The sequence below is a fragment of the Silurus meridionalis genome, chromosome 4 (genome assembly GCF_014805685.1).
Source record: "Silurus meridionalis isolate SWU-2019-XX chromosome 4, ASM1480568v1, whole genome shotgun sequence".
Classification (NCBI taxonomy): Eukaryota; Metazoa; Chordata; class Actinopteri; order Siluriformes; family Siluridae; genus Silurus; species Silurus meridionalis.
In genome coordinates, this window is record NC_060887.1 from 12,082,136 (window position 1) to 12,097,741 (window position 15,606).

At 40.4% G+C, this 15,606-nt stretch overlaps 1 protein-coding gene across 1 annotated transcript; it reads right to left on the reverse strand.

Annotated features, from left to right (window-relative positions):
* Positions 1-78: 78 nt before the first annotated feature.
* On the reverse strand, positions 79-14,445 carry abhd16a (abhydrolase domain containing 16A, phospholipase). Its single transcript, XM_046846862.1, has 20 exons — positions 14,211-14,445; positions 12,736-12,792; positions 11,005-11,071; positions 10,050-10,136; positions 9,804-9,889; positions 9,616-9,689; positions 9,245-9,352; positions 7,866-7,980; positions 7,660-7,758; positions 5,868-5,931; positions 5,713-5,762; positions 5,496-5,619; positions 4,883-4,987; positions 4,721-4,784; positions 4,585-4,641; positions 4,424-4,486; positions 2,770-2,846; positions 2,580-2,669; positions 1,642-1,691; positions 79-598 (listed from the first exon to the last, which is right to left on the reverse strand). The coding sequence occupies exons 1-20, from the start codon at positions 14,310-14,312 to the stop codon at positions 491-493; spliced, it is 1,647 nt and encodes a 548-aa protein (XP_046702818.1). The 5' UTR covers positions 14,313-14,445; the 3' UTR covers positions 79-490.
* Between the last annotated feature and the right edge of the window lie 1,161 nt (positions 14,446-15,606).

Here is a 15,606-nt window from a genome sequence, read left to right on the forward strand (position 1 = left end):
ATAGGGCTGGAAAAGTCAGCTGTCCCAATACTTTTGGTCATTGTGAATATTTAAATGAAAAAACAGGAGTCTGTAGGAGAAACTGCATCGAGGGTTGGATCGAGCAGGCTGCTGGTTTTTACAGGAATCACACCAGCCCTCATCTTTATTAGGTGGTTTTTTAATACAGTAATATTCAGCTTGGCCATGACTCATAAATAATAAACTGCTCACAAAAACCGAGGACAGAGAAACACACACGAAGCAAAAAAAATTAAAAAGTAAAAAAAGGGATTGGCCCGGTACCTTCCGAAGGAACGTTTGCATTAAACGCTTGTTTATTTTAAGCCTTATAGAAGCACCAAATTTAAACGTCCAAAATTCTTCAAAAGAAACATGCAGACGTCCAAAAAAAAAACAAAAAAAACCTAAATCGAACATTTCAAAGTTTAACACTAACATTCCACAGTTTCTCAGTGCTTCACTTCGTGTAGTCTCTCCATTCCAGTCTCTATTTCTCTTTCTTGCTGGCTTCTTGGAGCTTCGAGGGAACATGAAACTCCGAGAAGGGGAGAGGAGTGCAATGCGTCGTCTCGAAATTCCTCAAGTACTTTCGAGCCTACGGAGAAACGTTCAAGAAAAATAGATAAATAACCCAAGCGAAAGTCATCACTGGTCAGCACCTTTTTGAAGAAGTGATTACTGCACTGATTAGTACGAGGAGGTATCAAAAAATTATTCAAGTCACAGGGAGCACCGATCTTCATGAGTACATGGTCCTGTGTACATCGGGAGCTGCGCACAGATTTGGCTCCTGTGGACTTCACCCTCGTATGAAGCTCACTGTTTTGACATTATTGTGGCGCTCCATAACGAATCGCTTAAAAGAGTTTGACACGCTTCGAAAAGAAGACCTCCGGGACACATTCAAAAAGTGGCAAGACCACTGGGAGCGCTGTATTGTGCAAGGGAAATGTTTTGAAGATGATCGGGTGTAAACGTAGATGAAAGTTCTATCTTTTTAACCTTTTGATGCCACCTTGTATGTTTTAATATTTTTTGGAAAAGGGACCATGTACAATTTTAGCGTAAGCGTTTTTATTTGATACCTTGTACCGAATTTAGCCAATGGCTAGTTTTCATCCATGGTCCCTTGGCAGGTGGTAATAAACAAACAAACGCGCACATACAATACAATAACACCTTCCGTTAAGTTAGTGTTTACCGATTTGAGTTGATTTTAAATAAGGTTTTAGTTTTATTTTAAAATGTGTCAATAGATGTACACATCGTTATGTCATCTGGTAGAGTAAAAGAAAACCAGTGAAATTGGGTTAGCAACTGTCCAATGCATTATTCGAACCTGGAGACATAGTGGTGAACCGTGATCGAGGAAGAACTGAGGTGAGTTGGTGAGGTCTGAATATATTCTAAATAACCAGGTTTTACATGATTTCTTCATAATCCTAGATCACAATGCCAGGATTCAAAATGTTCAGGAATCTTGGGCTGTGCTGGAGAAGACTTTGAATCGAACTCTGGATAGAAAAATTTATGTTGCTATATTGCATAATGAAATGATGCCATGTCGAAAGCATGGTGTGTTTCATTTCTGCTTGTGTTTAGAAATACATTTGAGTAGGAGTAATATTTTCCCCTCACCAGAAAAAGAGCGAGCTGCGGTCGGCCTTCGAGATTCATTTCCTCCTGACCTGTAACACACATGAGAGCAGATAACAGATCACCCCCAGCCCCCACCAGGTGTTTATACGCTCTGCATAACTCATCAATTTGCGATGTGTTCGAGTAGCAGAGTTTGGAAATGTGTGCAGCAGCACCTCCAATGATTATGAAGGAAAAAAAAGAAAAATACAAAAGAATGATGGGAAGAAATGAGGCTGGGACTGATTTCTTTCTAACCCAAGGTTCACGTGAGATAAAAACCCGAAGGAGCTGAACAATTGACCGTTCTTTTTCCCCAAAATGCTTTTGTAGGTAGGGGCAACTAAAAGTGAATGCATCCAACTTCCCATGTCTTTACGAAAAATAGTTGGGCACAAGTTCTTTATCATTACCACCATCAATAAGACTAGAGATCGACCGATTTTACCGAAAGCTATGTTAGGATGGATGGTACTTGCCGAAAACAGATTAATCAATCGTTAATAAAAAACGAATCATACTGAATCATGAAAATGTGGCAAATTACATAAATCTTAATGACAAAAGAAGACACTTTAAATAAACAGCATGTCGCACTAGTGATTCGTCTCTAGAGATTATTAAGGAATGCAACCCGGAAAAACTATCGGTATTTTTTGTTAATAGTCCAGCAATCATCTTTCGGTGCCGATTAATCAGCAAAACCGATGAATCGATTGCCCTCTAGACGGGACCCACGTGATATAATGCATAGCTCAACTTTAGTGGGTTTTCGAGCTAATATTCAAAATTGTAGGTTTTGTACGTCCAATCTTTGGCCCTGTGCATATTGCCGTGAGCATGTTTTAATAGTTTTGCTGTAAATCTCCACACCCAGCTTCTGTGGTTAATGTTATTAAACACATTACTGAATATATAGTAGTGATCAGTTTTCTTACCAAAGAATGAAGCGTCTGTGTCTGTTTGAAAAGTCTGCAGCACAGACAGACACCAGTCATCGTCCACCTGATACCCAGTGTATACAGACTCTAAAAAAAAAACCAAGAAAAAATGGATGGGTCATTTTTATTATTTTATGCACTACAAACAAGCAGGACAAGACAGGGAATGTCACACACACACACAAACCTCCATCTTCTTGTGAACCTGCTGCAAGCCACTCTCTCACTGCTCGGATGCCGTCCTCCTTCATCACACTTGGATACCTGAGTCGCACAAAGAAACCGGACATGACGTTACACTCTGTGTAGAACTGCGAACGTCGCCGAGGTAAGCGATCATGCATGTTAAAGGGAATTCCGTCTTGAATTTTTTTTAACTGCTCATCAGCTGAACAACAGCTGATTTAAATGTCAAGCAATCAGATGGATGGTGACTATTGCTGATGGTGAATAGGTACTGTAATATACAGTGATGGACAAAGTACACAATGCATGTACTTGAGTAAAAGTACAAGTATTTGCCTTCAAATTTAGTTAAGTATATATATTTTTGTGACAAGACTTTTTATGAATCTACTGTTTATGTGAAAAGACTCTGTTACTCTTAACACACCAATCTATTAATAGAATGATATTACTGAGTCAAACACTGATTGATATCATGATGATCATGAGCCCAAAACCTTTCAGCTTCAACAACAACAAAAAATATCATGCAAATAAGGCCATGGGGGTTGTTAGGAAGTTCGAGTCAGGTGTTTCTTTCATCATTTATTCCTCTCAAATTATTATTTTTGATGTTGAACTGATGCTGAACTGTATGTTGGTGCTGAGTAGATACCACCAAGCGGTAATCAAAACAAGTTCAAAAAGAGCGTGCGCTCGACCCTGATTGTAAGCTTGCGCGTGTTTGACCTGTCAAGTTTTTTCCACAAAAAGGGACGAGTAATTATGCAAAAAGTAGTTGAGTAAAATGTTAAATATTTGACTTTGAAACGTCACTGATTATCTCATTATCAGAAGCAGGAAAAATGGACGAGCGTAAGGATTTAAATGAGTTTGGCAAGAGCCAAATTGTGACGGCTAGACGACTGGGTCAGAGGTCGCAACATGCAGCTGTCACTTAGTGTGTACTCATTTTGTTGGCTGTATGTGGAGTTCTTTTCAGAGGACAGTAAATCTGTACTGCTACACAAGCTGCACATTGACTACTCTAAAGTATATTTAAGTTTCATTTCTACAATATTTTCCCTTGAGAATATATATACAGTGGTACCTCGACATACGAGTTTAATTCGTTCCGTAACCTTGCTCGTATGTCAAATTGCTCGTATTTCAAAGCAAATTTCCCCATTGAAATTAATTGAAATGCCATTAATCCGTTCCAGCCCCCAAAATGCGACCCCAGTTGTTTTTGTTACGTGTTTTTGAATAAGAAAAATTTATTCATAAATGACAAATATTATATAAAACCATTATAAAAGAGAATGTAAAGATATAATAAGGTTTTATTCAGTGTATTTTCCTTGGAGATGAGACGACTTGAGCTAACGAAAACTCTGGTGGTGTGTGTGTGTGAGTTTGCTCGCGTATCAAAGCAAAAAATCGCTTGTATCTCAAAAAACTCGTATGTTAGGACACTCGTATGTCGAGGTACCACTGTATGTGTATGTATGTATGTGTATATATATATATATATATATATATATATATATATATATATATATATATATATGTATGTATATAGAGAGAGAGAGAGAGAGAGAGAGAGAGAGAGAGAGAGAGAGAGAGAGAGAGAGAGAGAGAGAAGGAAGGATATAAAGTGAAAAATGTTCTCCAACCTGTGCTGGAGTATTTTCAACAGTAAGTCATTTCCTCGGTTGGACATGATGTCCTCTGGTCCTCTGCAACAAAGCACAGAAAAAAACATTCAGTACTGTGAATTGGTAAAAAAAAAAAAAATCACAATCCCAAATCCTGATTAGAGAGTGTGAGCGCTTACGTGGTTGTGATGATTTCATCCTTGGTTCTCCTGATCAACAGGACTGGTCCCTGGTACCTACACAACAAAACGTCACGCTTACTCACCTACACGAGTTTTATAAAAAGAAACGAACGTGACGCGTACAAGGTCTTACTTGCAAAGCTGTTCGGCGTTGTTCAGGTTCATGTACTGCCGGACTGTGTGGGTCACCAACGGCCCTGTTTTCCCCCAAACACAAGCACACATTGAGCGTTGTGTTACTTTACACTACTGACTAACATCGAAATGCGGACGTGATGAATGTCAGGACACTTACTCCAGCTGTCGGGCATGACCTTTAAGGCCAGGGGCAGGAGGTCATCGAATGAGGCGTCCAAAACCAGCGCACGGATCTCGGGGTATGACATCACTGCCCAGGTGGCTGAAGGTAGACCAATAAAGAAGAAAAAAAAAAATGTACACAATTACTTCGAGTCAAACTACAAGGATTGTGCCTTATACGTCACCTGTGTACAAAAAACGTAAGTGATCTATTCACTCACAGGCCACTTTGACAGGAACAGATATATAGCAGCCAGTCCTACAGCTCCAGGTAAGACTTCAGTGTTCAATGTGAGCTGATTAATCGAGCAGTCAAATTGGAAGATGGTGCCAGGTGGGCTAGTTTGAGTATTTGTGACCCCTGCTGAGGTCTTGAGGAATTTCAACAGATTTCAACATGTCACGATTTTACACAGAATGGTGCACTAAACAAAAAAACAATCCGATGCAAGAGAGTTAAAGGAACTCAGATGAGCACCAGCTACACCCGCAGAACAGTTGAAGTCTAGGAGAAGAGCAGCCAACAGTGTACTGGTGTTCCTATTAAAGTGGCAGGTGAACATTGTTTTTTTTTTTGTTTTTTTTTCTTTTGGAAGAAATCTGCCTACCTGTAAAACCTCCTATTGACCAGGCGTACACAATAATGTCACTCAACTGGAAGCCCAGTTTGTGCACAGCAAACTGGATCACTACGTCCATTGCGTTCGCCTCGTTCTGAGGAAACGGCACACCCTGGAACGCAGATGTGAAACACACAGATGGTCAGCTCCCGACACTGAGATAAGCACCAGAAACCTGAGATACTGGTTTCATCATCTGACTTACTGTACTGCCTGCGAATCCCGGGTGATTCCAGCCTAATACGGAGTAGTCACCTGAGAAAGAGGTGGAGGGGTGCAGAAAAAAAAAAACTCAATCAACTACTTCATGGGTTTAAATTTTTTTTTTTTTTTTTTATAATCAGTCACAGTAACACTCACCATCCAGTGGAGTGCTCATGCAGCCAACCTCATAGAAACCTGCGTTCCCTTCACAGCAGATCACCTGTAGGGAAGAAACTATGAGATTTTTAATGCTCTTTTGGATATTATGCTTTTTGGGTTGTCTGCCTGTAAAAGAATCAGTAGGACTTATTATGCAAATTATCCAGATTTTGGAAATCGGTCCAAACAATTGACACAGTCTGCAATTGTACTTATTTACACAACCGGCAATATTATTTATTTACTATCACTACTATCAAAAATATACACATACGCTATTTTTACAAAAGTATCGGGTCAGCTGCTCATAAGTATGTGTGTGTTTTTTTTTAGCATTGTATTCCACATTTTGTCCCAATTTTCCCTCCACTCTTCCGGGAAGATGTTCCACTAGATTTTTTAGTGTGCTTATGGATATTTGTGTTCATCAGCCAGAGGCCTGGGGTGCAGTCAGCTTTCTGATTTATCCCATAGGTGTTCAGTAGGGATGAGATCAGAGCTCTATAGCAGACCACTCAAGATCTTTCTCTTCAAAGCATGTAAACCAGATCTTCAAGGAGCTCACTTTGTGCACAGGGGCATTGCCATGCTGGAACAGGTTTTGGGTTTCCAAGTTCAAGTGAATGTAATATGTTATTAGAGCGCATCTAAAGACGTCCTGTACAATTGAGTGCCTTCAGCTTTGTGGTAACAGTTTAGAAAAGAACCACATACAGCAGGAAAGGTCAGGTGACCCAATACTTTTGGCAATATAGTGTGTAGGTGTATATATATATAAACTACTTGTGTATTCTATTTCATATAAAATACTGTGTGAACCTTTGTGACTAAAGCTGATTCTTAGAAATGCACACGAATTCCAATGTTCAAAAGGCAATACACTTTGTAGCTCAGTGGTTAAGGCTCTGGGTCGAGGGTTCAAGCCCCAGTATTGCCAAGTTGCAACTCTCGAGCCCATTAGCAAGGTCCTTAACGTGAATCGAGAATATGCGAAAAACTAATTTCACTGCTGTAAAGTACATGCGGAAAGTATAAATCACCTTTACAGCAAATTTTTTTTAATGTTTGAAGTATATTTAACTACATAAATAACTTCAGATTTGGTCACGTTGCAGTTATGTTTCATCAGAAGTGAATGAAGTACATCATTTGGGTAAAAGTATGCGCTCTTGAACGTACTTGGGTATCAAAAGTAAAAGGTTTATGAGAAACTGATTGGACTCACTGATGTGTTTCTATTCTCCTGCACATCATCGCTTTATAAGGTGAGACTTTTCTATAGGTCACAGACACACCACTTTCACCTGAAACCTCTATGTTACGCTAATGCTCTCGCCACAGCTTCTCATTTAACGCAATTATTTATTCCATTTAAAGTAGTGAGAAGCGGCTTGTTCTTCTGTAATGTACCGGAGTAAAAAGAAAGTAAAAACGTATGCTTTAAAAGTCAAAGTTTCCTGAAAACAAAATCTCTAATAAAGTATAAATAGTACAATCCTGTCCGTCACTGGGTTCAATGTTGCGGTTACAAAATGAGGGGCTTTTATTGGCTTTTCTATGAACTGCCTCTGGGCGTTTCCTCTCTGAAATTTACAGAGAAACGACGGTACAGTTTTACCTCTGACTTTTCCCCAAAAATCGTATTGGGACGAAAGTTTGCCAAAAACGTGCAGTTCATCTCCTCGGAGCAGACGTCGAGTTATAGACAACTAATCAATAACCGATTATAGCTGAGAGTTTAACAACGCTAGGGTATAAATAGTCTGGGATTTATTTGAACACAACTTACCAGAGTTTTCCCATGACTTTTGTTTCTCCTCCGATCCACAAAAACGGTGTCGATTTGGTTTCCATCGCATGCCACCAGCTTGTTTCTCTGACCGTCGTACTACAAGTAAACAAAGAAAACAGGCCAAATTGAAAAATAATAATGATAATAACATGCGTATATGGTGCCAATACTGTTTTTTTTTCTCTAATGTGTTTTGAAGTTACCTCCTCGATTAGCTTAGCCCTCCCCTGTTGTAGCATTGACCTCATAGCCTTCTGCAGCAGACCCACAGAGCCTGGGTACAGCATCCTCCGGCCAAAAGAGTGCGCTATCAGATAGCTGGAACGCAAACGCACCTTTCCGTTACGCACTTGGACCCATCACCCAAACTCACAGGTTTATAAGATATGAAAGACTGCGGTGATAAAGAGCTTTACGGCTTGTTTGGCTGGAAAGAGGGTATATTTGGGATAAGTGGGATAACCCATGCGCAGTGATATGGAGAAGCCTTGAAATATTTGTGCACTACAATGACGTTTCCCCTTATCAAGAAGCGCTAATGACTAGCACCATTAGGTTTGCTTTTGTGACGTGAAAAGCGTGAAAAGCAAACTAAAGCTCCCAGCAGTTTTCAGACTAAATATAACCTGAACTGATTAGACACACAGCTCCGGAGCAACGTGTTAAAGGCGTGATATTCGCTGTGTGAGGAATCACACCGCCTTGTAAGTATCTAGCGACGGTTTGAACTTCACTTGAAGTTAAAGGCAAGAACATATGATATTTGTCATAAGTAGGTCAAAAGCCGAATGTAGCAGAAAGCCAAATGGTATAATGCACGCATAGGCATGGATTTTCCCGATGTTATATTTGAATCTAGAATTTAACCCGCTGTAATTCACACACAGAGATGAAGCGGTGCAATAAACTCACGTTTGTTTGCGTTTCATTGCATAGTTATTAAAAAAGACAGAGAGAAATTGTGTGTGTCTAGGTCACGTTTCTCTGCTAATAAATAAAGCTGGTGGTGGTAACTCCGTGTGCCCTTTAAAAAGTCATGCAGAAATCATCCGTTCGCTCAGCGAGGTCATTAGGAGGTCTCCGTCTCACTCTGGATGGAGCTGTAGCTGTATGTTTCTATGGTTACAGCTGTCTATAAGGCAGTGCGTTCATTTACATCTCTGCTCAAACTGACTCTGACTGCTTGCTTCCAGCTAATTCAGTCCTCAGTATTCAACCAAACATCATTTTCTATATGGTTATTTATTTGTAATTGAGTCCATGTCGAAATGTTTAACATCCAATTACGTACCATCAGTCGCCGGCTCGGCTGAAACTTTTTTTTTTAGGTCAAAAACAAACAAAGGTGTGTGTGTGCCTGATAGTGATATTACATGTAGGTAATATTTCCAAAAGTTGTTCTAGATCTACCGACCCGGTTATTTTTATCCATTCGGTCAATTCTGCAGTGCAAACGTCAACAACAGCTTTTACTGGAACGTAACCAGAGTATAAGCAGGATAACTCGCTGCTAGATGTCCTTCCCATTCACGTCGTGTGCGATTTGCCTTTCTGTGAATCGTGGCTGTTGTGTGCGCATTACCCGATGATGTGGCATGGCAGAGTCCGTAGTGAAGTCAGCAGGCTGTCTGCTGCTCCTCTGTGTTTGGGCTCTGGCTTCAGCAAAGACACTCCTGCCTTCGACAACTTCCTGTCAACACCCAAAGACCCTGTTATCACCTCCAGTAAGTCTAGTTCAACATAGATTCCTCTAAGCACACAACAATAAGTATATACAGTGGATTTAAAAAGTCCAGATCCAAAAAAGGTATGTATTGGTATCACTAAGCGTATCACGGTGGAGAGAATCATGTATAGTACTCAAGTTGAAGTGCAAATTCAAATTGTTGTTTTGTTTTTCCATGAGGGACATGATTTTTTTAATTTGATTACCCATTATACATACACACTTACGGATTGCTGAATTCCGTCCAGCTGAAATCCGCCGGCCAGTGCGAGAAGTCGAAGTCGTAGCTGGCGAGTTTTTTCTAAACGGGACGGAGCACAAACAGCGCCAACGGAGGCGTGATTACATCGGGGCCTGATTGCATCAGCATGCTGGTCTCGATGGGAATGTTGCTAAGAAGTGCTCATGGCCTCACCTTGTTGCTGCTTGTGTGGTTCTTCTTGGTCTCCTCCAGAATGGTGATGAACTGGTGATACTCGGGGTTTCTCCAGCGACCCCAGCCTAGCGACAACCCGAAAGCAAAAACACAAGCGACATAGGGATGTTTTTATTTATTTTTTTGCTTGGTTTGCTTTGAACTTCTCAGTACAGGTCATTTACACTGAGTGACTGCTTTTGCTTAGTGTTTAGAAGAGAAACAGGTGAAAAATGATGCGCTCACCTCTCAGACACGCGACTCCCAGTAAACACACCAGTACCGTGCCAATGTACTGGCTGATAGGGATGAGCTTAGTGCTACAAATATAACCTGAAACAAACAAAATAATATCACTACAATATTCCATGTGTTTAATGCAACAACAACAAAAAAAATCTGTATAAAGGTATATTATCTTTTAAACAGAAATGACTGGTGAACTTTAAAAACTCATGAGTGAAACCTCGGAAGGAAGCAGCCTCAAAAGGGAACACGTGCTCTTTTGGTTACACTGGAGAGTCAAGTATGCGAGTGTAATGTGAAAAATATTTCAATGTGACACTCGCAAAGACCACAGGACAGCCTTATAGATTACAGGAGCTATAGAAGGTTGTCCAAGTTAAAGGGAAATGCAAATATCTTGTAATTATTATTATTTTTTTTATTGCGATATTAGTTCCAGTGACATTGGAGGGCAAAATAATAACGGGTACGATATAAACTGTAATAGGGTCTGAACTTGTAAACTGGACTTTCGCATTTAATGACAATTAAACGTGTAATTCTGCAGACCATGATTACACTCCGACCAGAGAACCCGTTTATTAACCACTCGTCGTTCGTCGTCCATTATCGGTAGACAGCCTCGTTTTTTTTGTGTGTATACACCCACTTGACACGGGACTCAACCATCTACAAGGAGGCGGACGCGCACGCACATACGGACGGCGCTGAGGTGCTATTCGCGAACGGCATTAGCATATACGAACCGACTGCTATGATTAGACTTGATTAGGCCACCATTATAATCAGCGCTCGTGGTTGGAAGCAAATGCAACCTATCAACTCTTCGCGCCGAGAAGAAGCAATCAGGCGTCTGCGACCCTTGATTACCCGACGCAGGAGGTGGAACGGAGCGAAAAAGTGGAGCGGTTGGAATTGTGCGAGAACCGGATCTGCGACGTGAGCGGTTGTATACCTTTCCTGTAGAGATAGCTGAGAATGAGAGGAGAGCTGTAATAGGAGAGGGACCACAGCACTGAAGCCTGGAGGGAAGAAAAACACAGTTTAATTACTTTCAGGACTCTTGGGACCAGCGCATCGAGTTCAAGCCAGAACATTGAAACCATGTGCGTAATATCATATAGTTCCTCTTGTGCCCCCCAAAACAGTTTTGACATGTCCAAACCTGGACACGAGACCTTGTGCTGTGGAATGTGGCACCAAGACGTTTTGCAGAAGATCCTTTAAATCCTGGAAGTTATGAGAAGGATTAGATTGTTTGTCCAGCTCGATTGGACTTAGATCTGGGGAGTTCAGAGGCAACACCTGCAACCCTTTATTGTGTTCCTCGAAGATTCCTGAACGGTTTTTGCATTGTGGATGTTGAAGGCACATTATCCTGTTGAAAGAGGCCTCTGCTATAAGGGAACACTGTTACTAACTTGGTCTGCCATGCACATGCACCCGGCCGTCCACATGATATAAAAGGTTCTTTAGTTACTCCATGGTCCAGTTCTGGACTGCGATGCATCTCCATACACAGCCATTTATCATGCATTGTTTGTTTTGACTCCTTTTTATCAGAGCCAGCATTAACTTTTTCAATGGTTTGTCCTACAGTAGCTCTTCTGCAATATCAGACCAGACCTTGGACCACTTTTGGTAGAAGATAACCACTGCATCCCAGGAACACCCCACGAGAGCTGCAGTTTTGGAGATGCCCTGACCCAGTCGTCCAGACATCACACATCCAGCCCTTACCCATATATATATATATATATATATATATATATATATATATATATATATATATATATATATATATATATATATATATTTTTTTTTTTTTTTATTGCTTTTCACACATTAACTGTGAGAACTGACTGTTCACTTGCTTATTAATGTATTCCACACCGTGTCAGGTGCCAGTGTAATGAGATAATCAATCTTATTCCCTACATCTGTCAGCGGGTTTAAACATCATTGCTGTTCAGGTAATGGAAATACAATGAACATTTATTATTATAAATACCCAGAACAATACCCAGGAAGCTGACTGGGAAAAAAAAACAAACTTTAGAACAGTATCGAATATAATGTTGTAACCAGAAACAGCAATCATTCTCAATCCTTTCCAGATGTAACATGGCCTGCATCTCAATTTTGCCCGCTGAGGAAGTTCAACCTGCACACAGGATCTGCTCACACAGTTCTACTCGGCCGTTATCAAGTCTGTCCTGTGCACACTACAGGAACTGATCACACTACTGAACACGTCCAGAGGGAGAAAAAGGGCTCCGAAAATCACCCTGGATCCTTTTGTCGTCTGCCCGACGCTACAGAGCACCAAGCACCAGGAAAAGTTTCTGCCCCTGGTAATTTACCTCATAAACACTTAAACGCTCTCCCCGATGTGCAACACCACTTTTCCTAATCTAAAGCTGTACTTTTTTGTGCAATAATACTCTTTATTTTCTTTATAAATGTGCAATAACATTTATTCTTTTTTTATATAACTTATTTTCCTTTTTTATCTCCATTTTACTTTAAAAATGTGCAACTGGAAGCTTCTGTCACCAAAACAGATTCCTTGTAAGTGCACACATACGTGGCAATAAATCTCTTTACACACAATCCCACTTGAAAAAAAGAATCTTCTCAGGACCATGTAAAACAAATGCCATGCAGCTGTGAGTGAGTCACTTACCCAGCTAAGGATACTGTCAGTGTGTCTTTCCAAGCCTCGTGGATGGTAATCCCAACCCTGCAAATCAGAATTAAGTGTGAATGAACTGACAGCCTTCCACTTTTTTTTTTTTTTTTTTAGGAACGCTAATACGTTCATGCGTATATTAAATCAGCCAAACAGGTGGCAGCAACACCAGATACAGGTTTTAGTTAATGAGCCATGGGAATTCAGTGGGTAAAAACACCTCTGTGAGCAGAAAAGCATCTCCGCATGCATAAAACAGCCGAGAGAGAGAGAGAGAGAGAGAGAGAGAGAGAGAGAGAGAGAGAGAAAACACTTGTTACATGTGACCAAAAGAAAAGCATGTCTGCATACATTAAACATCCAAGCTCAGTCAGAGAGAGAAAGAGGGAGAGAGAGAGAGAAACCACTTGTTACAGCCGTGACCAAAAGAAAAGCATGTCTGCATGCATAAAACAAAGACGAATACATTATGTTAATGAGAGCTTCATGAATAAACATTTTTATAGGTATGATCAATGGGATTCACATTTAAAAGTCATGTGTTTTACAGTTAAATGGGCTGCAGAGGTTTGAGACTCTCTCCTTAACTGATGCATAAATAGATAGATAGATAGATAGATAGATAGATAGATAGATAGATAGATAGATAGAGACTCAAAAGAAAAATCACTTGTTACAGCTGTGGTCAGCAGAAAAGCATCACCACATGCATAAAACATCCAAACTCAACCATGATGCACCTGAAACGTTCGGAAGGATCTCAAATCCAAAATTCAGCACTAATAGTCAAGATATTGATTATTTCTTGACCTGATCAGGAGGAATTGATCTTATATTAAGCCTAATATTTTGTCAATAGAAACTTCTGGAATATGATGAATAGGATGCACACTTATAAATGATGTGTTTTAAAGTGAAATGGGCTGCAGAAAGGTTTGAATCTCTGCTTTATTATTTATGCAGTATGACCGGTATATACAGTGCACTTCTATAGTGTGTAAAACCTGAGTTTCCCCGCAGCACTTATATAAGACCTAGTGAGAGTCACAGCAACATGGTTTCATTTTCTACACAGGAACATGAAGACCTTTTTTTTTTTTGCACAATTCAGCCATGTCTTTTTATTCCTAACCCTAATAAATACTCTTTAAATCAGCCGTATGTCATTTTGATTTGTAATAATATGATTCTTAGAGGTCACTGTGGCAGACCTTTCAATCTTTTCACCCGGTATTAGCATGCTAGCTGCAAACCGAAAGCGCATACTTGTGTACTGTGTAGTATGTTAAAAAAAAAAAAAACAGTTTGCAGTGGTAAACTGGGATACTAGCACACTACCGAGTACAGTAGTGTGCTGAGAAAGAAGTAGTGCGGTAGTGTGCCGTTTAGGACGCAGCCGAGCCCGGTTTAAAATAAAAAAAAGGAGTTTTTATTATTATTATTTTTTTATGAAGGTGTCAAGTGCGTACCCTTCTTCCTGCTCTGCTCTCGGGTCGGGGGTAGTCCTGGGGCCGATGGATCCGGTGCAGACTGGGCCCGATTACGCAGCGCAGCCATAACCAAACAGCCATTATTCCTCAGTCGCCAGCTACGGAAGCCCATGTGGCGCAGCGCGAATACGCAAAGTATTCACCGAGTCTACAGTGCACTGGCTTGTCCTGAACGACTTCTTCCTTCGTAGAGAGACATTTTCTGTCACAGCAACTATGAGAGGAGAGTTTTAGTCGATTTTTAGTCAAGTCGAACCTTCAACATTAGTGGCAGGGGTGTGCTTAGCCCACCCAATCAACGTTTGTTTTTATTATTTTAGCCATTGGAGAAAATAACCAGAAAATAGCAGCATGATTTCTGGAAATGAACCTCTGCATGAACCTCTGATTGGGTGGGCAGCCCACATCCAAACCCAAAACCCCACCTCAGCAGTGTAGAATAGTTTTTTCACACACTACTTTCAGAATATTATTAACTCCTCACTATCTTTGGGTCACGTCCCTAAATCCCTCAAGTTATCAGTTATTGAGCCCTCATTAAGAAACCTCATTTGGATCCAAATAAACTATATTACAGACCTATTTCAAATCTTCCATTTCTGTCTAAGATTTTAGAAAAGATGGTGTCTGCCCATTTATGTTTCAAGAAAACAATATCTTTGAAGAGTTCTTATTAACTTGTTAACTTGTGCTTGTTAATATCATAAACAGCAGCCACACTAATTCCTCTCCACTGCTTCTCTTTCTCTCCCCATCCCGAGGCATCCTGAGGTTGCACCATCTCCAGTCACGTCCCACCTCATGAAGATTATGGACCTTTAAAGAAGTAGATGCCGACCCCGCAAATGTCCCTTACCATCTAGAGACGTACCAGCACCAATTGGATTTCACTTCATGTGGAGTTTGGACATTGGACCTCTTTAAGTGTTTGAAAGCTCTGGCATGGAGAAGCTGGTGTTAATCTGTGATGATCGCAAATGGTGAGCTATTTTATGAGTTGCTCAGTAGCTCCTGGTTCAATAACCTCAAATAAATATAAGACTGTAGAATGGACATTACTCATAATCTTATATTCTGGTGCTGATGTTAGTTTTCACTTTCCAGTGTTTTGTATTGTTTTAAAGATTTGGCTTTGTATGGGTTTTGAGGATTTTGAGTCTGGTTCCTCTCAAGGTTTCTTCCTCATAACATCTAAGGGAGTTTTTCCTTGCCACAGTTGCCATGGCTGCTCACCAGGGATAAATACACATCGTTCACCTTCACTTTTAAATTCTTAAAAGCTGCTTTGAGACAATTTCCCTTGTGAAAGGTGCTATAGAAATAAACTCGATCTTGACTGTTTAGTTATATGTGAAATTAGATTTTTTCCAAAAGT

Excerpts from the sequence above, each read along its gene's own strand:
- abhd16a (XM_046846862.1), bottom strand. The coding sequence starts at position 14,312 with ATGGCTGTTTGGTTATGGCTGCGCTGCGTAATCGGGCCCAGTCTGCAC. Across the intron at positions 12,793-14,210 it reads AGAGCAGAGCAGGAAGAAGG|GGTTGGGATTACCATCCACG; the intron begins GTACGCACTTGA and ends TCTGATTTGCAG. Across the intron at positions 10,137-11,004 it reads CAGCTATCTCTACAGGAAAG|GTTATATTTGTAGCACTAAG; the intron begins GTATACAACCGC and ends TGTTTGTTTCAG.